Source organism: Pyrus communis, chromosome 15, assembly GCF_963583255.1.
Source record: "Pyrus communis chromosome 15, drPyrComm1.1, whole genome shotgun sequence".
Taxonomy (NCBI): domain Eukaryota; kingdom Viridiplantae; phylum Streptophyta; class Magnoliopsida; order Rosales; family Rosaceae; genus Pyrus; species Pyrus communis.
This window is the reverse complement of record NC_084817.1, coordinates 2,912,926-2,940,046: the sequence shown is the minus strand read 5'-3', so window position 1 is coordinate 2,940,046 and position 27,121 is coordinate 2,912,926. Positions and strand designations below refer to the sequence as shown.

At 38.4% G+C, this 27,121-nt stretch overlaps 2 protein-coding genes and 1 pseudogene across 2 annotated transcripts; 2 read left to right on the top strand and 1 right to left on the bottom strand.

Annotated features, from left to right (window-relative positions):
* Nucleotides 1-1,263, bottom strand: LOC137718100 (uncharacterized mitochondrial protein AtMg00810-like). Its single transcript, XM_068457610.1, has one exon. It carries the CDS (start codon nt 1,261-1,263, stop codon nt 1-3), a length of 1,263 nt encoding a protein of 420 aa, XP_068313711.1.
* Nucleotides 1,264-8,984: 7,721 nt separating this feature from the next.
* Nucleotides 8,985-12,532, top strand: LOC137718588 (aspartyl protease family protein At5g10770-like). Its single transcript, XM_068458138.1, has 2 exons — nt 8,985-9,315; nt 10,990-12,532. Exons 1-2 carry the CDS (start codon nt 9,135-9,137, stop codon nt 12,282-12,284), a joined length of 1,476 nt encoding a protein of 491 aa, XP_068314239.1. The 5' UTR covers nt 8,985-9,134; the 3' UTR covers nt 12,285-12,532.
* Nucleotides 12,533-23,482: 10,950 nt separating this feature from the next.
* On the top strand, nt 23,483-26,146 carry LOC137718096 (aspartyl protease family protein At5g10770-like; annotated as a pseudogene).
* Nucleotides 26,147-27,121: the final 975 nt, after the last annotated feature.

Sequence of the window (27,121 nt, the reverse complement as noted above, 5' to 3'; positions counted from 1 at the left end):
CTAAGCATCAGATTGTTGCAATGGTGCTGAAATAATGGTGCAGACAAGCCATTTGTTAGGATATTTTTTTGATTGGTCTGTCGAAGACACATGTTGAACTTGAAGATCACCCCGAGTGACTCTTTCACGGACAAAATGATAGTCGATCTCAATGTGTTTGGATTTTGCATGGAACACAGGATTTGTAGAGAGGGCAATAGCTGAGACATTGTCACAATATATCAGCGGAGAGGAATGTAAAGGTATATGCATATCACAGAATAGTTGTCGAATCCAGGCAAGTTCTGCAGCCGTGATTGCCAACGCTCTATACTCAGCTTCTGTGGATGTTCGGGATACCGTGTGTTGCTTCTTTAATGCCCATAAGATGGGGTTGGAACCAAGAAATACAACAAACCCTGAAGTGGATCTGCGATCATTTGGATCTCCTACCCAATCTGCATCACTATAAGATTGCAGATGCAATGGTTCGGGTTTAAAATGAATACCATAAGTGGATGTCCCTTTGAGATAACGAAGGATTCGCTTAACTGCAATGACATGAGAAATCATAGGATTGTGCATGAACTGACAAGCTTGATTGACTGAAAATGCTATGTCAGGTCTTGTCAAATTACGATATTGAAGAACGCCAACAACATTTCTATATTGATCCGGATTGTGATACGGCTTCCCATCATCCTTGAGGAGTCTGTGATATGGGAGACATGGTGTAGCACACGGTTTAGAGTCCTGGAGGCCAACTTTATCAACTAACTCATTAATATACTTTGTTTGAGAAACAAACAATCCTTCTGAGGTGTAACTGATCTGCAATCCCAGGAAGTAGTGCAGGAGGCCCAAGTCCTTCATTTCGAATTCTACAGTGAGAGCTGTGATCACTTCGTTGATCAATTGAGTGCTATTACCTGTGAGAATGACATCATCAACATACAAAAGCAATAACACCGTGCCCTTTGAAGACTGTTGTATAAACAGCGAGGGATCAGCCTGTGAAACTTGAAATCCCAAGCTTAGTAAGAAGCTGGTGAACCTTTCATTCCAGGCTCGAGGAGCCTGCTTGAGACCATATAATGATTTGTGAAGTTTGCAAACATAGTTTGAAGGATGTGTGACACTCGCAAAACCCGGAGGCTGTGCCATATATACTTCCTCTTGAAGGATGCCATGTAAGAAGGCATTTTTGACATCTAGCTGCCTAAGAGACCACTTGAATTGAGCAGCTAAGGCAAAGATCAACCTTATAGTTGTAGGTTTTACCATAGGACTGAAAGTCTCCAAATAATCAACACCCTCTTCTTGACTATACCCTTGTGCTACAAGTCGTGCCTTGTACCTTGCCACAAACCCATCTGCATGTTTTTTAATTTTGTAGCTCTATTTGCATCCAACTAAATTCTTATTAGGTGGTAATGAGACTAAAGACCAAGTATGTTGAGAATGAAGAGCCTCTATTTCCTCTTGCATTGCAATCTGCCATTCAGAAACTTGGGAAGCAGTTTTGAATGTTTTGGGTTCAGAAGTAACCGTAGCTAACAAAGCTTTCTTTTTGAACACCCCATTCTTGGACCTTGTTTGCATGGGATGTACATTCATTGGTATGGACAGAACCACTTTGAGTCTCTCAAGGTGGAAATCAGGATCCACAAGGATATGGTGCTGTGTACTGGAGCTAGGTGGAGGCAACTGATGTAGAGAAGAGGCACAGGGTATGTGTAATGCATGTGTGTCATGTGCAGGTAAAGAATCAAACTCTGGAGCACGAGATGCACCTATTTCCAAGGATTCTGAGGTTCGAGATGCAGAAAAAGATTCTGAAGCACTAGATGAATGCATAGACAAGGACTCTGTGGTAGGAGATGAGATGGAATGAAATAAGGGTGTGACTGCTTGATTTGATAATGTGATGACTGGAGGTAACATGGGTGGATGCATTGTAATAGGTGATGCAAAAGATAATTTTGAAGTGTGTGACACTGTGAAAGTTGAGTATGGAAAACTAGCATCATCAAATAAAACATGTCTGGACACTTGAATTTTACCAGTGGCAATATCTAGACATATGAACCCCTTATATTGACTTGCATATCCCAAAAACACACAAGTTGCTGTCTTAGGTTGAAGTTTAGAAGAATTATATGGTTTGAGCAAAGGAAAACAGGCACAACCAAAAACCCTGAGATGGTTAATCTCAGGAACAGTGTTATATAGCATTTGAAAAGGGGACTTCATGCGTAAAGAAGCACAAGGCATCCTATTTATCAAGTAAGTAGCAGTAGCACAAGCATGAACCCAAAATTGCTTAGGTAGTTTGGCAGTTTGAAGAAGGGTTACTACTGTTTCTACAATATGCCTGTGTTTTCTTTCTGCTAAACCATTCTGTTCAGGTGTATAGGGACATGATTTGTGATGTAAAATCCCATGTTGTGCTAAAAATTGGTGAAACTTGGTACTTGTATACTCACCACCACCATCACTTTGAAAGATTTTAACTATAGCAGAAAACTGTGTACTCAAATGGGCATGAAAATGAACAAAAGTGGCAAATACTTCTGATTTATTTCTTAATGGAAAAATCCATGTGTAACGAGTACAATCATCTATGAAGGTCACATAATACCGAAATCCTTCATAGGATAGTAAAGGGGTAGGTCCCCATACATCACTGTGGATTTTTTCTAAAGGATGTACATATTTGTTTACAGGGAATTGAAATGGTAATTTGGTGAACTTGCCCTCTAAACATGGTGTACAAATGGATGAACATGTGTCTAGTGATGCAGGTACTTGAGATTGATGTAGAATTGCAGAAGTAATTGCATTGGATGTGTGTCCTAGCCTTTTGTGCCATATGCTTGAGTGAACTGGTTTTGCAAGGAAACATCAATGAGATGTAGGTGGTGAAGCTTGCTTCTGTGAAATAGTGAATGGTATAAGATAGTAACCAGCTCTACACAGCCCCTTGAGTAGGATTTTCCCTGTGGATTTGTCTTGAACCCAAAAAGAAACATCATCACAAATGAATCTGCACCTATTGTCTTTGCATAGTTGATAAACGGATAACAGATGCTGAGAAAGCTTTGGAACATGTAATACATTCTTAAGAGTGAGGGAATGATGAGGAACAACCAATTTAGACGTGCCAATATTGGAAATATGCAAACCTGCACCACTTGCAGTGGTAATTGTATCAGTTCCTTGATATGAAGTGGAGAGGTCCAAATTTGCCAAGTCAAATGTCATGTGTGATGTAGCACCAGTGTTTGCAAGCCAAAATTGGTCAGATGATGCTGAAGATTGATGATTGGCATACATAGCACTGAGATTAGTGGTTGGAGGCCTCCCTTGATATGCAAAATTACTTCTGTGATAGCATTGAAGAGCTGAGTGTCCATATGTCCAACAGATTTGACATTGAATAGGAGAGCTCAAGGTAGTGTTGGTATGTCTTTGAAAGCAATCTGCAGCAACATAACCCTTTTTGTTGCATATTTGACAAGTAGGAATCTCAAAAGGGTGATCTGGGCAGTGAGATTGATATGGCTTTGGAGTACCAAGAATGCCGGGATTACCGTTGGAAAATCTGGGACCTGAATTGTATTGGAATCTGCCTCTCCCTTTGCCCCTGAAATTGTTACCCTTATAGTTGCCAAAGTTGTGGTAACTCCCAGTGTTGTAAGATCAAGTATTATGATTGGAATTAGCAAAACTGGATCCTCCATTGTGCCTGAAAGATGGATCAGAGGAGGACCGTGGTTGATCTTGATCAAGAACAAGTGTTTTCCTTTTGTCAGATTGAATTCCAGCAACCATGGCACTACCAAAGGACAATCCGGAAGAACTGTCAAAAGACTGATCAATGATAGCTTCTTCAGCCAGGAGTTGAGACCTGAAGTCTTTGAGAGATATCTCATTCTCCCTTCCTCTGATCACACATCGAAATGTGTTAAATTTTATAGGTAGTCCTTTTAATGCAAGAATTATAATATCTTCATCATCAAAAATTACTCCAGCTGCAGCAAGATGATCTCTTGCATCCTTAATCTTTTGGAGATAAACAGAAACTGATTCTGACCCTTTCTTAATATTCTGAAGTTCTGTCTTCATCTGGAAGATCGTTGCTTTTGTCACAGCAGAGAATCGCTCAGTGAGATTCAACCACATCTTGGCAGAACTATTGCACCCAATGACGCAGGAAATGGTAGTGGTTAATAATGTGGCAATGAGCAACTGCATTAGTGCACGATCGTGCATTTTCCATACCAGGTAGTCATCATTTTCAACCCCTTCAACTTCAGAATTGTCGTTGAACCGTGGTGGGCACTTTCTTGAACGATCAAGAAATCCCATAATTCCATGGCTTTCCAGAAGCAATCGGACCTGAAAGCTCCAAGTAAGATAATTGGAATCATTAAGCTTTACTGTAACAGAAGTGGAGACGATGGAGAGAAGACTGGTAATCGGTGACTGAACAATCTGTAACTAAGTTGCAGTGACCATGTTGCAGATTTCGTGAACAATCGTTGACTAAGACGTTTGATCGAACAGTTGGTGGGCAGACAAGAAGAAACCAACTTTCTGAGCAACTGGTATGTTTTCCGTCGCCAAAAATCACAGAGAGATGCAAACTAGAGGGTAGAGAAGAGAAACAAATGCTTTAGAGGTTGAGCGGAAGCACCGGATCGGCCGGCGATGATACCATGTTAAGATAGCTACAATAACAGTTTTAAGAAGAGAGATAAAGGAGATGAGAGAAAGTGGTATCAGTAGAAAATGTTTTTCTTCATTAGGAGCCCCATATGATTTACATTGTTCACTTATATAGAAGTTTTTCAATGCCAAACTTGCAGAGCAAGTACTCCTCTTTAACTACCTCCTTATATCAACTAACTCACTCTAACCAAAGCAACAGATTCTAACTAACCAACTATATGTATAACAACCTATTTAATCTTTTGACAAGTGACTTTGTTTTGACCATTGATAACTTCCTCACATGGATCACACTTTTGAACTTCATCCTTCTTACAGAGTAGTCATATTTGATAAGTTGTATGCATGGTGCATGTGTTCCTATTAGTCGACATATTATGTCCCCACAAGATCCTAGTTGCATGAAAGTTCTTCTCGTGTTTAAGAGGTAAGTTCAATATGTTTTCAAATAGTTATCTATATATATGAAACACAATGAGCAATAATCCATCTTAATCAAAGAGACAACTGCTAAACTATGCTAAAAATAAAGTTAATTAACTCTAAACACGAAATGGTTCTAAAATGTGTTTTTAGAGTAGTGTCCTTCTTAGTGTATCATGTTGCATTAAAAAGGGGTGGCGATTTGCAAATGTGACATCCATGTGTAACCAGAAAATAAGCACATGAAGACTACCCAAGAGTGTGAACTCAAAGAAAAATTCATCCTTATGTAGTTGTTTGGATAGTTCCTCGATGATTAATCAACTAAGCACTAGCTAGATAAGATGTTCGTTCTTTATTACATTACATTAGGAAAAATATAACCAAACATTGACTCCGTTCCAACTACATTACATTAACATGAAGTATATGTTCTAGGGTTGGGAATCGTCTTAGAAACTATACAAGTAACTTTATTATATATATAATGGCATGCATATAGTTAGTTCTTCTCTGGACAAGATGTTCGTTCTTTATTAAAAGATAAGTTGTTGATAAATAACATATAATATTGATATACAAATTGTCAACAACACAACTTATCAATGTGTTATTATCAATAGTCAACACTATATCAGTGCAAATTTCGTTATTACATACTCCACATGAATTCTTAAAGATATAATATTAGTGTAATAGATCGTGCGTACTGCACATGAATTCCTAGAGAGATAATATTGGTGTAATGGGTTGCTAAGATTTTTGCGATATACGGAGATTAGAAACTTCAGATGATGATGTGAACTGATACTTTTAACCACTCTTTTCATCTTTTTCAATGGTGCACGGTGCACTATCAAAGTGGGGAAATTAGGCATATGGAAGAAAAAATAAAATAATAATAATAATTAAGCCATGCCAATTCGTAGAAAGTATGAACTCTTATAAATAAATAAAAATTTAAATGTTGCATGTTGGTGCTGAAAACTACAACATGATCGGAAGTCAAGCCATCAAAATCTCTATCAGTATCTCTCTCACTCTCTCATTTTTGGGACAGATTCCAGCTTTTCTCCGCCATCCACCACAACTTCTGTCTACCCCACGCCCTAACAAGTTCCAACATATCAATCATTTTTCCCTCTCCGATTAAAGATTCCCACTATTTTTCTTTCACGATTAATCACCAGAAACTGTTGATGTGCAATTAACAATCAAGCAAGAAGAAGAGAACTATGCAGGACTAAGGATTTTTTTTTTAATTATTATTTTTAAGGGAAGAGATGAGGATTCAAAACTATTACAGTAATTTAAGAGATGAAGGAGTTTTGAACCCGAGATGCATAAGTGGAAATCCAACACTTTATCCATTAGGATATTGACCACCCATTCTATTTAATTTTGTTAACTAAGGCCATGACATTGTTATGAAAACAATATTCTGATGTCAAAAGTCATAAATTCATGAACAATAATTCAAAGTCTAGATTGCGACGGATTCATGACTATGTCTTCATGGGATGTATAACACAACTAACTACAAAAACATCGTCTTATTTAAGGTATTTCATTGTACATATGAAGAAAAAAATTGACGAATTAACTTAATTGTTGGTACATATTAATTGGAAATTTGTTTTTATTTTGCATGAATTTATAAGCAAAAGAAAATTTCTACTTATTAGTGTGCTAATATTGCTTTATTAGTGAGGATGGTCAAGTACATAATAGATTTATAAAGAAGTAGTATTTATATGGAGTAGTATTGAATTGAATAAACCTTGGTGGGTGTTAATTTTCATCCAATAATTTTAATTTGATGCTGGGTGTGGTCTTCGTGGACTCAATTATTTGTTGGTTGCAATTGTGCCTAAATTATGCACCAAATAAACTCATAAAGTTATTGTTCATGTTGCACAATTACGCCAAAAAATAATTATTATCCTGTCATACAAGTCTTCGTTTTAATCATAATATTTTCTCAAACTCTGAATTCGAAATATTGATAGTATTGTATTTAATCATAGGATGTTGTCGAATTTTTAATATGAACAATAACAAGAAATAGCATGCCAAGGATTTACATGGGATAATGAAATAAGTGCATCAATATTAGATTTTGGACTTCTATATAATTTGTGGAGTACGTTATAGTGGGATGATGTCGATTTTGGGGTGGGTGGGTTACCACTTAGAAAATTAACATACATGGGACGGATCCGTATCTTCTTTTTTTTCCACCATCATTTTACAAAAGTTTTTGTAGGGTCTATTCCGTAAATGTATTTCATGTTCGGATCGATTTAGAACATCATTCATTGATTATTCTTACAAAAAATTAGACAAATTTAAAACTATTAAGATATTCATTTGTAGTGAAAAAAAAAATTACCGAATACGGCCCTAAAGTCTTATTCCAACCGTTATATGGTTTTATGTTAGGTAATTTTTTTTAAACATGATATTTGAAGAAACACCTAAAAGTGGACGGAGTGGGCCTTAAAAAAAATTGTCTAACAATTGTGTATGAATTTAGAGGTGGCAAACCAACTCATTGGATTGTCAATGAGTACATATTAAGACTCATGTAGTTTCATTTCACCTAACACCATCATCACCACTACTATTCACACTTATATATTATGATGATATCAAAATTAAACGAGTCTTAACGGATATCCATTAACAAACCAATGGATTGATTTGCCCCTTTAAAAGGATCCACTCATCATATATATTTGTTTTGGATGAGTAAAATCATGGAAAACATGATGATTCCTTTGGGCTGCCATTCCAGCATGTCTCCACTACTGAAAAATCAAGTGGCATGAAAATTGACAACGTTGACCCAAGTCAATTCAGTGCTGGAAAATACTGTACAAACGGTGAAAATTTTTTTATATATATATCTTCTGGAAGGCTGAAATGAATGCAAGAATTAATGATGTTGCTAATTTGCCTATAATTAACAAGAAAACCATGTTCATGCAATAATATACTAAGGTATAGTACAAACTAGTAGTGGATGATAATTTGGGTGCCTTCCCTATAGCTATTAGTAGGTAATTAGATCCACGGAAGTGATATAAATCAACTAACATGTTGTGATGGTCGATGTTTTCTACCTTAGAATAGGAAGAAATACTTCTATAGCACAAGTCACATACAATCATAAATACACTAGCTCATATGTATTTATCTCCTTTGTTACGTTAACCAGTCACATAATGAAGACTACTTTTGTATGACCACCAACTATGTACGATTACAAAGCAAGCTAACCCTGATCAATGATATAGTCAAACGAGTCGAATGCACAGAGATATTCAATATATCATCCAGCTATATGTCATTATAGGTCAAGCAATATATTATACCTAAATACACACCATGTCAATATTATTCACAAGTTGTGTATGTGTGTAGGTAGTGTTGTAAATCAGAGACGTCCTGTTCATAAATATTGTTTCTCTCTCATCAAGCTTACTAATCACGTGATGAAATTTTAGGTAAAATGACGGAGGGGAAGGTATATAAGGTGGTTGCCTAAGGTCTCACCCTTTAGTTAAGGCTGATGCTGTGTCTTTATACTATATGAACAAAACGGTGAGAAGGTTGCGTCACGTATAGACTATAGTATTTATCACTAACTTTTAAGCGTGCTTCGTTTGTCAATATCTGTGTATGTGATTCGGGATAGTTGGTCTTAATTCAGCAAAGAACGTGAAGCTGAAGCCACGCAGTCTAAATATACGTACACATACGCCATATCTACAGACTGTTATATCTACCCTTAAAAAAAAAACCTAATCAATCAATTGGTCTCATGTCAAGTTGTAAGGGTGACGTGTAAGACGCCAATAGGTTTCCCATTCGCTTATAAGGCTGAGAAGGTCACGCTATATGTAGGAGCAACACCATGATTTGAATTCTGGGAAGAGTTTTCGATATTCACGGCGGCAACTCCCAGTATTTCTAGCTCCTCCTCCTCCTCCCTCATGAACTATTTACTTTGCTTCTCTGTATATCTATCCCTAATTCTCAGCTCTTTGGAGAAGGGCTTTGCCTTGGAAGAGAACCAGAGTCCCCATACAGTTGAACCCCATCCAGTTTCTCATACAGTTGAACTCAATTCTCTGCTGCCAGCAACCTCATGCAGCCCTAGCTCCTCCGCCAAAGGTTAATAAATATGTTCAAGTTTTTTTTTTTTTTTTTCAATATTATTGAACCGGTCATTTCGTAAGTCATCATTGCAAAAGATCATTCATATAAAAAATCACTCACATAGAAGGCCACTGTATAATTTGTTAGAGCTTGCTTCTATGTACAAGGTTTAATTGCAATGTTGGAAATATATGTCCTGCGGCTGGTCGGAGAAATGTTTCGTCTTATAAAATAGATAAAAGAAAATTAGGGGATATTTTAATAAAGAAAGCACGGATTAGATTCTGCAAAATCCTAAAGTCATAAAATTATATTATTTTGGAAAGTAATAAGGTTTTGGTAATTTGATGTAAGTTTCAACATGCATGATGGTGATACGTACGGAACCAAATATGAAAATAGTGAGCTAGGATTTACTATTATCTGATGCGAACACGATTATATTAACACCAATAACAAAAGGGATTATGTTTTTCATATACTACTAATAGATTACATTAAATTAATTTAAATTATGAAAGGTGAATCGAATTGAAATATATACTAAAAGGAAAACATGCTGCTCCAACCAATTTATGCTATAAAAATTAGAATGACTCGTTTTGTCTAAATTTTGGGAACTTTCATAAAGTTATTAAAAGAGTTTTTTTCATGGTTTTGTTTCTTGAGTCTTTTGTTTCAAAAATATCTATGTGTGTGTGTGCAAATGACGTTTTGTTGTAGTAGCAAAAAATAATAATATTTATGCACTTTTGTTTAGGTTTCATCTTCACCGGTCTCCTTTCTTTTTTGACATTTAACAATTTAATTAACTACGAAAAAAAAAATATATATATATATATATATATATATTTTTTTTTTTTTGTGTAAGTATATATATATATATATATATATATTTGTCACTGAGTACTACAGTCTAGTGGCATTCCTCTTCACTTGTAAGTGAGAGGTCTTAAGTTAGATTCTTACCAAAAGAGAATTTGAACTAAATTATTGTTAGCTTATTGTGAGACTAAACCTATCCTCTCTTATTAGTCTAGATAATATCTTTTGCTAGGAAAAAAAAAATATATATATATATATATATATATATATATTTGTGTGTGTTTAAGCTACAATAATTAAAAATTACGGAATGATTGCTCAATAGGAACATGAAATCATAACCTTCAAAAACTATTTTCTTTTGGTACTAAACCAATTTATCCACAAACCATGCATGTTCTTTGTTTATTCATGGCCACATAAGCAGGTACCACAAGACTGGCAGAAGGACAAGGATGAGGGAGGGGGCTAACTCTCACATTAGGCTAGCCATAATAATGTAATTTAAATTTGCCATTAGCGAAAATCGAACATAAGACTTCGTAATTACAAGTGAAAAAAAAATATCGCTAGACTGCAGTACTAAGTAAAATAATACAAAGAACATTAGAGATTATAAGAAAATGTTATGTATCATATATTTCTCTTTATAAGCATTTTTTATTGAAAAGTGCTTTTGTTAAAATTTAAAAAAAAATAATAATAATTGGAGATATTGCAAAGTGTTTCCTCAAAAAGTACTTAAAAGTTATTTAAAAACCACTCTTATCACTTGAAAGCGTTTTAAGATTTTGTATCTGACGTAGTCTCCTTCGGTTATAGTAAAAAAGTGTAACTAATTGTAATCGATCTATTTGAATTCAGGTGGTGAGAGCAAGGAGTCATCATCTTCATCGGTACTAAAACTGGTACACAAGCACGGACCATGCTCTCGAATCAACAAGAACAAATCCAAAACTCTAACTCATGCCCAAATCCTCAACCAGGACCAAGCCCGAGTCGACTCAATCCACTCCCGATTCAACATCAATAAATCACCATCCACAACCACTGTCGGCAAACCCCGTCCATCCGCCGCCACCACCATCCCCGCCCAGTCCGGAAGCGTAGTGGGCTCGGGCAATTACATTGTCAACGTGGGTCTGGGCTCACCCAAGAAGCAGCTTTCCCTCATTTTCGACACAGGCAGCGATCTAACGTGGACCCAATGCCGCCCATGTGCTGGTTCGTGTTACGACCAGAAGGAGCCCATCTTTGACCCCGCAACCTCCGCCTCATACGTCAATGTTTCATGCAATTCTGCCACATGTTCCCAGCTGGCGTCAGCCACGGGATACAGCCCCCGCTGCTACACCTCCACATGCATCTACACCATTCAGTACGGAGATCGGTCCTTCTCCGTCGGATATTTAGGGAAAGAGCGGCTGAGCCTGACGTCGACGGATGTTTTTGATGGATTTTTGTTCGGATGCGGCCAGAACAACAAGGGCCTCTTCGGGGGTGCCGCCGGTTTGCTCGGTCTTGGCCGGGATAACATCTCCCTCGTCGAGCAATCCGCCTTGAAATACAACCGGTTCTTCTCCTACTGCCTCCCCTCCACATCTAGCGGCACTGGATACCTCAGATTCGGCAAAGGCGGCCAATCTTCCAAGGGCGTGAAATTCACACCCCTCGTCGACGTCTCCGACGACGGGTCGTTTTACGGCCTCAACGTGGTCGGGATCAGCGTTGGCGGGAAAAAATTACCGATTTCCGGTCAAGTTTTTTCCTCCTCGGGGACGATTATCGATTCCGGGACGGTGATCACGCGCTTGCCGGCGACGGCATACAGGGCACTACGGGACGCGTTTCGGCAGCGGATGAAGAGCTACACCTCGGCTCCGGCGCTTTCTATTCTCGACACTTGCTACGACTTCAGCAATGTTAAAACGCCGACGTATCCGAAGATTTCGTTTGCTTTCGGCGGAGGGATGACGTTGGATTTGGACGAGACGGGGATAATGTATGTGGCGAGTGCCAATCAAGTTTGCCTGGCGTTTGCCGGGAACAGCGACGACAGCGACGTTGGGATATTTGGTAACGTTCAGCAAAAGAGGCTGCAGGTGGTGTATGATGTAGGTGGTCGTAAAATAGGATTTGCCCCTGCAGGGTGCCCCTGAGCACGAGGGCTTATGTGATTAGTTGCTTAATTAGGCTGGCTAAAAAGTTTGATTAAGCCACCACCAGCAGCAGCAACTTAGGGCAAATTTTATAACAGAAAATGTAATAGTAATACATAATTATACATAGACGAATTGGCACAAACTATATATAGTGACAATTGGTTTGCGTGTGTTATAGGTAAAAAAAGAATTTAAGTATGCAAGCAGCAACTTGAATAAAAATAAAAAATAAAAGTACTTTCTGTCGTTGCTATACTACAATTCTTCTATATCTAGTCTCACAACGTAAGTCAGAATAATGCAAAATCAAGCCATGCAACAATAATTATTTTTTGTGTGAAAAAATAGGGGACTTGCATCAATGAAAATTTGGTTTCACTTAGTGTGATATTACCACAATTCTAATATCTGTGAACGAAGAAATTAAAGATTTTCAAGGAATTGCAAAATGAAGAAATTTATTTTCTAAAATTTGTGATTTATTTATTTTTTTTTTAAAATTTATTTTCTTATTTGTAAATTTTTCTTATTTGGTTAACCTAAAAGGATAAGGTAATTCAAATACAGAATCCAATGTAAGAGGTAGTAGTTAGGAAATGTACTAACAAAGGTGGTGGTGGTGATGATGGTGGGTGGAGGTGGTGGCAATGTTGGCGGCAGTAATGGCAGCGTCAACGACAGTGACGAAGATGGTGAATGATGGCCGCAATAACGATGATGATGATAATAAGGCATGATGACAGTGGCAGTGATGGTGGGTAATGGTGGTAGCAACGATAATTATGGTGAGTGGTGGCGATGGCAACAGTGATGATGGTGGGTGGAGGTGGCAGCATCGATGATGATGGCAAGTGGTGGTGGCAACGGTGGTGGGACTAACAATGGTGACCACTAATGGTTGAGTTTTTTTTTTTTTTTTAAATTTTTTATAAGAAATTCAAAAATGACAACTATCTACATAGATCTTAAACATGGAAATTAGAGGTCCCAAACATGGAAGTAAGTAAAATTGAACGTAAAAAAAAATAAAAATAAAAAAACACTATGAGAGCACGTGACCTACACGTAGAGACCAAAGTTATGAAAATTTGATGAAAATTAATTTGGCGAAAATTGAAGTAAACCACATTATTGGTAAAGTACTAAAAGATTTAAACCAAAGTATCTGAAGTAAAAGTTTGGCAATTAGGTTTTTATAACATGTTCTTGGTTTTCTAACGTTGAGAGATAGTAGTTAGGAAATGTACTAACAAAGGTGGTGGTGATGATGATGGTGGGTGGAGGTGGTGGCAGCATTGGCGGCAGTGGTGGCGGCAGTGAAGAAGATGGTGGATGGTGGCAACGATAACGACGATGATGATAATAAGTCATGATGATAGTGGCGGTGATGGTGGGTATTGGTGGCAGCAACTATAATTTGGTGAGTGGTGACGATGGCAACGGTGATGATGATGGGTGTGGTGGTGGGACTAACAATAGTGACCACTATGGTTGAGTTTTTATTATTATTATTATTTTTTTTTTTATTTTTTTTTTTATAATTTTTAAATCTCACTTATAGAAATTCAAAAATGACAACTATCTACATAGATCTTAAACATGGAAATTAGAGGTCCCAAATTTCAATTTGTTTTTCAACTCGAAAATTCTAAATTTATATGTTTATAAATCTAAATAAGAGGATTAGCGCATGTTTATTTATAAATTCTAGTTTTTAATTTGTCCAAATTTCAAGTTTATTTTTCTTATTCAAACGGAAGTAATTGAAATTGGACGTAAAAAAAAAAAAAAAAAAAAAACTATGACAGCACGTGACCTATACGTAGACCAAAGTTATGATAAATTGATGAAAATTAATTTGGCGAAAATTGAAGTAAACCACATTGGTAAAGTAATACTAAAAGATTTAGACCAAAGTATCTGAAATAAAAGTTTGGCAATTAAGTTTTTATAATATGTTCTTGGTTTTCTAATGTTGGCATTTGAGCACAGTTTCGACAATTAACCTCATTTTAATCGGAGCTAGTGGCGATGACTGATGACTGACGTACAAATTGCTAAAGAGCATTACGTTGCGTATGCATGCAGGAAATAAGCGCGAGGAGAGGACAGCTCAAAGAAACTGATCTTTGTGGTCGATGTAGAGTTGGTTTGGTATTACTGTGCTTTGAAAAAAAAATTATTTCTGCTGTGTTGTGAGAATAAACTCATTTTTGCTGCTTCATGTTTTCAGTTTTTTTTTTCATCCAAAACTATAAAAATAAGTTGTTTTTAAGTGTTTACCAAACATCTTTTTAAGCTCAGTTTTTTTTATATCCACTTTTTATCAAAGCATCTCAGTACCAAACCAATACGTAGTCTGGAAAATTACAGCTATGGGATTGTTTAACAAGACGCTAAAATAACACAAGCTGCAAAAGTTGTAATGGCAGGAAAGCCTCATCTTCTCTACGCCCTTGCCAAAAACACTCATGAGTATCCTTTCCTTCCCTAAACTATCCCAAGAGCTGAACCCGACACGCTCTGTTGCCATCCCTATCTCGCTCTCCGATAAGCTTATAAGGATCAGAACATTCTTACGTTAATTCCAATAGCAATATATTTTATTAGCCTGTTATTGATGAAAAGTCTCATTTCTAGCTCCTCTTTCATTAGAGTTTCCACTGGTTGTTTTGGATTAGTTATTACATCTTTCTTTGCCCTCTACTACCAACAAATACCCGCAGCCCTTCGCGACCAAAGGTTAATGTCATATATATGTGGTATTACTAATTTACATTAATGAGTCTTGCTGACATTTTTTTACGGATACTAATTTGGAGTGGATAGGAAATTGTTATTGGCACTCTAAATTTCTTATTCTACACTCCGAACTTTCTATATTTAGAAAGAAAAATACACTTGTGAGGAGTGTAGAATGAGATTTTTGGAGTGTAAATCGCACTTCCCGTGAGATGTTTTGTTTTTTTAGCCTTTTAAATCTTAGGGTTTAAAATATTTTTCTTTTATAAATAGTTTAAGGTTTTCTAAATCTAATTCAAGTCCCTATTTTTGAAACTTACCATATTTAAGTACTTCTACCACATTTATTATTCATAAATTTACCATTCCAGATTCTCTAACCATCCATACTTAAGATATTTTGCACTCTAATTATATTAATAGATAAAATTTGGGAATTGTTATTAGCACTCCAAAAATCTCATTCTACACTCCTCGCAAGTGTATTTTTCTTTCTAATTATAGAAAGTTTGGAGTGCCAAATGAGATTAGTTTAGTGCTAATAACAATTCCCTAAAATTTATTCAAAATTCAAGTTCTTTTATTTTATTTTTTTAAGTCAACATCAATACAAAAACAATCTATATTTAAAAAAAAATATCATAGGTACAAAAGTATTGGTGATTTGGTATGTAAGTACGGAGACGGAAATATCGGTACATAAGTTTTAGTATGAATGTATTAGTACATAACAATAGTATCTATACATATATAGGTACGTAATATGCTTTTGCATATATATGAAGAAAGGGTAATGCTAGGAAAATCAATTATTTAGATCAAATTTTGTAAATCATATGACGTGGTTGTTGATGATTGAATTATTATTGAAGTGTTAATTAATGTGCTTCTTTCCTGTTGGTAACATGTGATGTATGACTTTTCTCCTATTCGGAACTTAATAATAATTATCAATAATAAATAACATTTTTGTTGTTAAGGGGAGGGGAAAGGTTTGAAACTATTATAATAATTTAAAGGAGGGTAAGTTTCGAACCCGAGATGCATAGATGAAAACTTAACACCCTATCCACTAGGATATTGGACCATATGCAAAGGTTGTAATGTATCAATAAGTTATACAATTGTACTACTAGTCTCACTTAAAATACATAAACTTTTGTGTAAGTGGAATACTTGTCATGTGGTGCAACTTTTCACATGTTACGGTGGACGACATAGTTCATATTTTCCACTTATAGAGACATTTAAGTGATAATGTAACACCACATAACATCATTCCAAATACACCAATAACTTACCCAAAATATTGACAACATGGATATAAATGTAAAGCTAAATGTAACAATATACGTTTCCACAGAGCCTTTGTCCAGAAGAATTCCTATTTTTTTAAGTAAAAATGAGGACTAGTTGTCGAGCCCATTATACATCTAACTTCAAAGATTCGAATTGTTTATTATTTTTTTTTAAATGTAACAATATATGTTTCAATTAAGGTCGTTTCTTCTTTAAAAAGGGGATTAGTATGTGGCTTCACCACGACAGTCCACCCTTTCGGGAGTCGAGAAAACTCATATAAGCATTTCAACCTCCCTTTGACCATCATCGTGCGATTCACCAACGCCAAGAATTGAATCCAGAATCCAAAACATACCATGTGGAATACAGGCATGGAATTCATTCCTAACCACTTGGCCACCCTGTGATAGTTAGTTGAGGTCGTTTTGATAACAGGGCATCAGCGTAGAAAGTGGTACACAAGCATGGGGCATGTTCTCAACTCAACCAACAAAAAACCAAAACTCTAGTCACTTAGTATTACGGTTTAATGGTATTCCTCCACACGTAAGTGAGATATCTTAGATTCGATTCTCGCCAACGGAAAATTTGAACCACATTATTACTAACCCATTGTAAGACTAACTCACCCCTAAATAATATCATTTGCTAAAAAAATAAAATTAAAAAGAAAACTCTCATGTTCAAATACAAAATCAAGACCAAGACCTAGTCAACTCGATCCACTCCCTGGTCAAATCTAAAACATTTGTTAACTTCTATTAATTTTGGAAATTGTTTAGAGTTAAAGCTCTATATCCCTTTTTTGTATTTTATTTTTGTTTTCGAGAAGGGTCAAATTTATGTCTTCCTTCCTATTTTTCTTGTATTTTTATTTTTTCTTTCATGAGAGTCAGATTTATTTCTCCCCCTCCCCCATCCCCTCTATTCTTTCATATTTTATTATTAGAGTAGGTTTTATGTCCCTGTATTTCTTTAAAGAAATGTTGATCACATTAACGGCATATCGATCCAAAATAATTAACGGGATATCAAAATAGTGAAAATCATCATTAAACATAGAAATTTTGTAACAATAACGTAGATTGTTTAAGTGTTAATACTTCTGCGTGCTGATGTGGATGACACTTTCTTAAAGTACTCCCAAAGTGAGTAAATATATTCGTAATTAAGTTCAGACTTTTCTTGTTGCATTCAACAATTGTAAAAAATCTTAATCATGGTAGAATAAGTGGATGACTCATGGATGCCCTTATATGTGGAAGTTGGAACTACGCGTGAGGATATCCCAAAGAAAATTCATATATGTGATCAATGCACTTTGGAAATTTGACATTGACTTTGGTTATATGCAAAATTTCCAAGTGCACTGAGATAACTAGTGCACTACTACTGTGTACACTGGTTTGTCCATTGCCGTTGTGATTAACTCTCATCATTTCATATATATTATTGTATCTAGAACATTTTATTTACGAAATTACAATATAAAAATTATCTGTAAAATATCTGTTAAATTAAAATACCTTTTAATAATTTATATGTTTTAAACAATTGACAGTTTTGTACAATTCGAAGGTGTATTACATATGGAGTTTAATGGACTTTGCTTAATTCTCAAATTCGATATCTTTTAAGGTTTGACAAAAAAATATATAAATTGTGGGACCATGATTTTCTAGGGCCGGAGTAAGGCTATTTTATCCAAAACCTATTTTCTCAATTCAAAACCTATTTTATCCATCCTCATCAAATCTTTTCCACAAGGTAACTCCCAAATCTTTCCCTTTTTATTATACTAATTAGCTAATCAATTATGCAATTATTCTATTAATTGGCTAATTAATTAGTTAATTATTCAATTATGCCCGATTAAACACAAATCAAGAACCTAGCCTACAAAGAGAGCCAAGTGGCCGGTCCTCTCTCACCCAATGAGGCCGGCCACACCCCTATTAAAGCCCTCTCATTCTCTCCAAAACCCAATTCCAATTCTCTTGCTAAATTCTCTAAATTCTCCAAACACTTTACTCTCAAAATTCTAACCTTGGCATCGGAAGTTCTTCGGCTAAAGCCCCCCCCCCCCCCGGCGCCGCCCCTTCATCGTGGGTGTGTGAGACTCTTGGCCTTGACCTAAGGTGTTATTTGTTTTGTAGGTGCAATTTTGTTCAAGATCATGGAGGAAGAAATTTGCATCCACATGCATTCATGGAGTAATTGGAATGGCGCATGTAAAATTGACACACACACACACACACACATGTGTGTGTGTGTGTAGAAGAGTAAAATTGACATATTTGTTTATATATTCTCAGGTGAGCTCGTATATAATGGTAAGACTCAGTTCTATTAGAGATTACGAGTAACTATGTCAATTTTGTATGTTTAAATAGCATATTAAACATATGAATCATGTCCATACAATATTATTGGTCACAAGAGAAACTTGGCTTCACACCTCACACCTCCCACCTCACATTTCTACATATATTTATCCCATCACGTGACTATTTCATTTATTTAAAACTTATTTATTGCTTAAGGATATATATGAATATATATATATATATATATATATATATATATGAATATATAACTAAACTACTGTATGCAAAAAAAACAATTAAACATTACGCAATGAACAGACATGATACAATTAGTTAACTAAATTCGACAATGTACTCAACAGAAACATGAAATCATAAGATATAAAAACTTTTTTTCTTTTTCTTTTGGTGCTAAACCAATTAATATATCCACAAACCATGCATGTTCTTTGGTTATTCATGGCCACGTAAGCATGTACGACAAAGACGGCCTTATGTGTAGAAAAAGGTATGTAGGCTAAAAAATATATTTGTTATTGATACGTGAATGTGGAAAAATGGAAGAGAATGCTTTTTTTCTCATTGTGTTTTTCTACAAGATTACAAGGATATATATACATGATACAAGTGTGTAGGTAGGACAAGGTAGCCGTCCTAGTGTGTAGGTAGGACAAGGTAGGACGGCTGTAGAGGACAAGGTAGCCGTCCAAGTGTGTAGGTAGGACAAGGTAGGACGGTTGTAGGACGGCTTGACGGCTGTAGGTCGGCTAGTGTGTAGGTAGGACAAGGTAGGACGGCTTGACGGCTGTAGGACGGCTTATTCTTCCAATAATAATATTATATACAATTACACAAGGACTCCAACCATATTCCTTATTTGTCTAACACTCCCCCTCAAGTTGGAGAGTGGATGTCAAGAACTCCCAACTTGCGTAACATACCCGAAAACTTTTCTTTCCCAAGAGGTTTGGTAAACAAGTCTGCCAACTGTTGTGTCGTACCCACATGCTTGGTCTCTATTGTGCCATCTACAATCTTATCTCGTATAAAGTGACAATCCATCTCAATGTGACGAGTTCGTTCATGAAAAACAGGATTGGCAGCTATATGTAACGCTGCTTGATTATCACAAAATAAAATGGAAGGACCATCCAAAGGAATGTTCAAATCCTTCAACAAAAAACGAAGCCAAACTATCTCGCAACAAGCACCTGCCATGGCCCTATATTCCGCCTCTGCTGAAAAGAGCGAAACGGTTTTCTGTCGTTTCGTCCGCCAAGAAATCAAAGAACCGCCCAAGAATACACAATACCCAGTAGTCGAACGGCGAGTGATAGGGCAACCTACCCAATCAGAATCACAAAACGCAGTTAACTTGGTCTGGTTGTCAGAACGAAATAATAAACCTTGACCTGGAGTAGCCTTCAAATAACGAACAATACGAAGCGCAGCATCCATATGAGATATCCTTGGCTCGTGCATAAAACGGCTTAGAACATGCACATAATAGGTGATATTCGGCCGAGTGATAGTGAGATATATTAACCGACCTACTAATCGTCGATACTTTTCAGGATCCTTGAGAAGTTCTCCTTTATCAGATAATTTTGTGTCATCCATAGGAAAAGCAATGGGTCGTGCTCCCAAAAAAATCATAGTCCTTGAGAATCTCTAATGCATACTTGCGTTGAGAAATATAAATCCCTTGTTTGGAACGAGAAACCTCAATACCCAAAAAATATTTTAAATCACCAAGGTCTTTTATCCGAAAATGATCACGGAGAAAAGACAGCAGAGAATTAATGGCACTAGCATCATTGCCTGTAATCACAATATCATCCACATAAATGAGCAAAGCTGTGAAAGAAATACCAGATTTTTTAGTGAACAATGAATAGTCAGCTTTGGATTGTTGAAAACCGGCAGAAATGATGGCATTAGTGAATTTGGCAAACCATTGGCGAGAAGCCTGCTTAAGACCATACAGTGACTTGTGAAGGCGACACACAAAATTCTCCCCCTGTCGCCGAAGAACAGGAGGAGGAGACATATAGATTTCTTCATGTAAGTCACCATGTAAGAAAGCATTATTAACATCAAGCTGATGAAGAGACCAAGACTGACTAGCAGCAAGAGCAAGAAGACAACGCACCGTAATCATCTTAGCAGTAGGAGAAAAAGTGTCATGATAATCAATACCTTCAGCCTGAGTGAAGCCTTTAGCAACCAAACGAGCTTTGTAGCGGTCAATAGAGCCGTCGGAATTGTGCTTGAGTTTGTACACCCACTTACAACCAATGGGAATTTTGCCAGGGGGCAAGGAAGTTAAAGTCCAAGTACCATTAGCATGTAAAGCTTGAAGCTCCTCAGTCATAACACGTTGCCAATTGGGGTCAATGGCAGCCTCGGCAAAGGAGGAAGGCTCCACAGTCCGACTGACAGAGTTAATGTAAGAAAAATGCCTGGGAGAGTAACGGTGATAAGAGAGAAAATTACAAAGTGGATATCGCGTACCTTGTGTAGAACCGGGTTGCGAAGTCGAAGATGGGTGGGATGGCAAAATCACCTGCGAGCAAACGTAGTCTTTTAAATAGGATGGAGGTTTATGGGCACGGGAAGAGGTGCGGGGAAGGGGAGGATTGGTAGGTAGTGGGGGGGTAGGGATGTCCGTGGGTAAAAGGGTGAAAGGTAAGGAAGTAGCGGGGGGGAAGGAGGGGATGCCGAGAGGGCAGGGGCATGGGGAGGAACGGGTAATGGGGCAGCAAGGGAATCTGTGGGAGACGTGGAAGGGGAGGAAGGTGGAGGAGGGTGAGGCGTCGGGGCAGGAAGGGGTGGGTTATATGTAAAGTCCAGAGGGGGTGGGATGGGTAGGGTAGGCGAAGAGGATGGGATAGAAGGGTGAGAAACGGCATAAGGGAAAGTAGTTTCGTGAAAGATGACGTCTCGACTAGTGAAAATGCGGTGATTGTCGAGATCATAAAGGGTATAGGCCTTTTGTCCATGAGGATAACCGAGAAAAATGCAACGATGAGCCCGAGGGGAAAATTTGGTGGTGGGAGTGACAGAGGTGGCATATGCCAGACAACCAAAGACGCGGAAGTGGTCATAAGATGGGGTTTTCGAAAAGAGAACCTCAAATGGGGATTTATGATGGAGAAGACGGGTAGGGAGACGATTGATGAGATAAGTAGCGGTAAGAACACATTCCCCCCAAAACTTGATAGGAATATGGGATTGAAAACGAAGGGCGCGAGCGGTTTCAAGAAGATGACGATGTTTTCTTTCAACAACACCATTTTGTTGGGGGGTATAAACACAAGAAGTTTGTAAAAGCACCCCATGATCAGAGAAAAAACTACGAAGAGATAAAAATTCACCACCATTGTCAGTACGAATGCATTGGATGGTAGTGCGGAATTGGGTAGTGACATAAGCAAAAAAATCCTTAATTAATTGTTGAGTGTCGGATTTATGTTTCATGAGGAAGACCCACGTAAAGCGAGAAAAATCATCCACAATGGTTAAGAAATAATGAGCACCAGAAAGAGAAGATTGACGATTCGGGCCCCAAATATCACAATGAATTAAAGCAAAAGGGAAAGTTGATGAAATTGAACTCAAAAGAAAAGGTTGACGAGTTTGTTTTGCCAACGGACAAACATCACAAATATGACTAGAATCAAAAGGACAATTAAGAGAGCTAGATGCTAAAGCTTGCAAACGAGTGGAGGAGGGGTGACCAAGACGCCTATGCCAGAGGGAGGAGGGGATGGTAATGATGTTGCAGAGAGGTTGACGGGTGGGGAGAGAAGAGGTAAGGGCCACAAGGTAATACAGATCGCCACGTCGCTTACCCACACCAATCATCGCCTTCGAAACCAAGTCCTGCAAAACACACCAAGAAGGAAAGAAGGTTATGGAACACAATAATCCATCTGTAAGTTTACCAACCGATAAAAGGTCCACTCGGAAATTAGGGACACATAAAACATCCTTCAAAGTAACTGATGAATTTAAAGGAAGAGTGCCGGTAAAAGTAATGGGAGCGGAAGCACCACTAGGTAAAGAAACAGGCGGCAAATGTGAAGGAGAACGATTAACCAAACATGAAGTGGAAGAAGTAATATGATCCGTAGCACCACTGTCAAGAATCCATTGACCATGACGAGAGGTGACAGGTAACAAACCTTGGGCAAAATCAGTAGTGAGCACGGCATTGGCCTGAGGAGGGGTGGTGGTGTCACGTAGAGCAGCTAGAACACGGGAGTGCTGCTCGGCAGAGAGGTCAGGCATGGCAAGCTGCAAGTCATGCAAAGTGGGCTGGGCCCCGTGCACTTGGTGGGTCGCTAGAGTAGAAGAGGAGGCGGGGGCCTGGGTGCCTTGCATGTGATGGGCCTGGGTGAAATTATGGGGCCGGGAAGCAGAAAACCGTGGCTGCCGGGGAGGACTGGAAGGTGCATGGCTGCGGGAAGAACTGGAAGCAGTGGCACGGCGCGGTGGTCGCCACGGTTGGCCATGGAGGGGATAGCCAACGGGATAGCCATGAAGTTTATGGCAGGTGTCTCGGGTATGATAATCAAAATTGCAGTAGGTGCAGTGGAGGGGAGGACGAGCAGAGGAGGGACGAGACGGGCCACGAACAGCCATGGCAGCAGGTTGATCGACAGAGCGGAGGATGCCCAGGGAACGTTGTTTTTCAGCTTGAGACACCGAGGAACAGGCCTGACGAATAGTGGGAATGGGATTCATTAAAAGAATTTGGTCACGAACAGCAGCAAAGGATTCGTTGAGGCCCATTAAAAATTGCATGTGTTGTTGACGGTCATGCTTGGCATTGCAAGAGCACGTGCAGCCATCATTATAAGAAGCAAGCTCATCCCAGAGAGCTTTCAGGCGAGTAAAATAGGCGGAGATAGAAGAAGAACCTTGAGAAATTGTAGCAAATTCCCGGTTGAGTTGGAAGATGCGTGGAGCATTACTCTGAGAGAAGCGTTCGCGAAGATCATCCCATACAGCTTGGACAGAGGTGGAAAAAAGCACAGATTCTTGAAGGTCAGGTTCCAAGGAATGCAGAAGCCAAGAGAGAATCATGTCATTGCAACGACGCCAAGCCGCGTGAGCATCAGGGTCGTCGGAGGAAGAAGGTTCTTGGATATCGCCAGTGATGAAACCAAGTTTATTCTTGGCACTCAAGGAAAGCTGCATGCCACGGGCCCAGGATGTGTAGTTATCACCATTCAACTTCTTGGATACAAGGACAAGATTCGGGTGGTCGAAATGATGAAGGGAAAAAACACCATCGGAAGAAGAAGAGTCAGCCATGGGAACGGCAGAGAAAGCTGCCGAAAAAAAAAAAATTAGGGCTAGGGTTATAAACCTGCTCTGTATACCATGTAGAAAAAGGTATGTAGGCTAAAAAATATATTTGTTATTGATACGTGAATGTGGAAAAATGGAAGAGAATGCTTTTTTTCTCATTGTGTTTTTCTACAAGATTACAAGGATATATATACATGATACAAGTGTGTAGGTAGGACAAGGTAGCCGTCCTAGTGTGTAGGTAGGACAAGGTAGGACGGTTGTAGGACGGCTTGACGGCTGTAGGTCGGCTAGTGTGTAGGTAGGACAAGGTAGGACGGCTTGACGGCTGTAGGACGGCTTATTCTTCCAATAATAATATTATATACAATTACACAAGGACTCCAACCATATTCCTTATTTGTCTAACATTATGGGTCACAGAGAAGCCAAATAGAGTTTTGAGTGTAGAAGATTTAAACTCAATATTGATGCATGGTGCCGTCATTTACGAAATAATGCAAAGAGTATAGAGACTAGATAGATGAATGTTTCACAAACGCCACCCGTTATAAGCAAATGTTACATACTAAAGACATAAATAAAGGGGTGTGTTATCCACACACTCCTGTTTACTTCTCACACATCTTCTTAATTTTCGACATTTGGACCAAATAAATTGAAGAATATCAAATGACCGAAATTGATGAGAGGTGTGTGAGAAGTAAAAAGAGATGTGTAGATATCACACACCTAAATAAATTGGGTTTTCATATTCAATGAAAAGGGACCTTAAGAAAATGTTACCTTGTTGAAGTATTTCCGCTCATAAGCGTGTTTTTTTTTTTTTTTTTCCTTTTGAAAAATGCTTTTGTTAAAAAAGTTTGTAGAAATTGTTATATTACAATTCAAAGTAATTCCTCAAAACGAACTTTGTGTAACTAATTGTGAATCATCTATTTGAATTCAGGTGATGAGAGCAAGGAGTCATCATCTTCATCGGTACCAAAAGTGGTACACGAGCACGGACCATGCTCTCGAATCAACAAGAACAAATCCAAAACTCCAACTCATGCCCAAATCCTCAACCGGGACCAAGCCCGAGTCGACTCAATCCACTCCCGATTCAACACCAAGAAATCACTATCTACAACCACTGTCGGCAAACTCTGTCCATCTGCCGCCACCACCATCCCGGCCCAGTCTGGAATAGTAGTGGGATCGGGCAATTACATTGTCAATGTCGGCCTGCGCTCCCCCAAGAAGCAGCTCTCCCTCATTTTCGACCCCGCAACCTCCTCCTCATACATGAACGTCTCCTGCAATTCTGTCATTTGTGCCCAGCTGAGGTCAGCCACAGGATACACCCCCCGCTGCTCCACCACCTCCACATGCATCTACACCATTCAGTACGGAGACCGGTCCTACTCCGTCGTATATTTCGGGATAGAGAGGCTGAGCCTGCCGTTGACGGATGTTTTTAACTGGTTTTTCTTCGGGTGCGGCCAGAGAAACAAAGGCCACTTCTGCGAAACCGCCGGTTTGCTCGGTCTGGGCCGGAATAAAATCTCCTTCGTCGAGCAATCCGCCTTGAAATACAAATGGTTCTTCTCCTACTGCCTCCCCTCCACATCAAGCGGAACCGGATACCTCAGGTTCGGCAAAGGAAGCAAATCTTACAAGGCCGTGGAATTCACGCCCTTCGCCGACATTTCTGAAAGCGGGTCGTTTTACGACCTCGACGTCGTCGGGATCAACGTTGGCGGGAAAACATTACCTATTTCCCGTACAATTTTTTCCTCCTCGGGGACGATTATAGATTCTGGGACGGTGATCACGCGTCTGCCGGCTGCGGTGTACACGGCACTGCGGGACGCGTTTCGGCAGGGGATGAAGAGCTACACGTCAGCTCCGGCTCTTTCTATTCTCGACACTTGCTACAACTTCATCAACGTCGAAACGGTGACGTATCCGAAGATTGCGTTTGCTTTCTAGGGCGGGATGACGTTGGATTTGGACGTAACGGGGATATTGTACTGGGCGAGTGTCGATCAAGTTTGCCTGGCGTTTTCCGGGAACAGCGACAATAACGACCTTGGGATATTTGGGAACGTTCAGCAGAAAAGGCTGCAGGTGGTGTATGATGTAGGTGGTCGCAATATCGGATTTGCCCCTGCAGGATGCCCCTGAGCCTGAGGGCTTATGTGATTAGTTTGCTTAATTAGGCTGGCTAAAAAGTTTGATTAAGCCAGCAGCAGCAACATATAGCAAGTTTTAGAGTAATGCTACACTTATCACCTAGTTGTACCATCTTCGTAATAGAGGTAGGACCCGTCATGCATGTGGTTTCCATTTCTATTAGAAAAGTGGTACACATGATGATACAAATAGACGAATTGGCACAAATTATACAGTGACAATTGGTTTGTGTGTGTAATAGGTAAAAAAGAATTCAAGTACGCAAGCAGCAACTTATATAGAAATAAGAAATAAAAGCAAGTAGTTTCTGTCGTTGCGATACTATAATTTTTCTATATCCACCAGTCTCACTCAATAAGTTGGAATAATGCAAAATCAAGCCATGAAACAATAATTATGTTGTGTGTGAAAAAGTAGGGGACTTGCATCAATAAAAATTTGGGTTCACTTAGTGTGATATTACCATAATTCTAATAAGTTTGGATGACGATTAAAGATTTTCAAGAAATTTCAAAATGATGGAATTTAAAATGAATAAAATTTATTTTTAAGAATTTGTGAATTTACATTTTTGGCTAATCTAAACAGATAAGGGAATTCAAATACATAATTTAATGTGTATATATGAGATATAATAGTAAGGAAATGTACTAACAGAGGTGGTTGGTGGTGGTGGTGGCGTCAACTGTGGTGGCAATGACGATGGTGGGTGGTGGCGGCAGTAAAGACGATGATGATAATTGGTCATGATGGTGGTGGTGGCGGCGATGACAATGATCAGTGGTTGCAGTGGTGGTGATGGTGGGTAGCAATGGCGGCAACAGTGGTCATGACAAGTGGTGGTGGCGACAACAGTGATGGGACTAACAATGATGGTCACTAATAATTTAGTTTCATTTTTTTTTTTTAAGTTTTTTAAACTTCCCCTCATGAAAATTCACAATGACAACTATTAATATATAATTT

Excerpts from the sequence above, each read along its gene's own strand:
- LOC137718100 (XM_068457610.1), bottom strand. The coding sequence starts at position 1,263 with ATGGTAAAACCTACAACTATAAGGTTGATCTTTGCCTTAGCTGCTCAA.
- LOC137718588 (XM_068458138.1), top strand. The coding sequence starts at position 9,135 with ATGAACTATTTACTTTGCTTCTCTGTATATCTATCCCTAATTCTCAGC. Across the intron at positions 9,316-10,989 it reads CCCTAGCTCCTCCGCCAAAG|GTGGTGAGAGCAAGGAGTCA; the intron begins GTTAATAAATAT and ends ATTTGAATTCAG.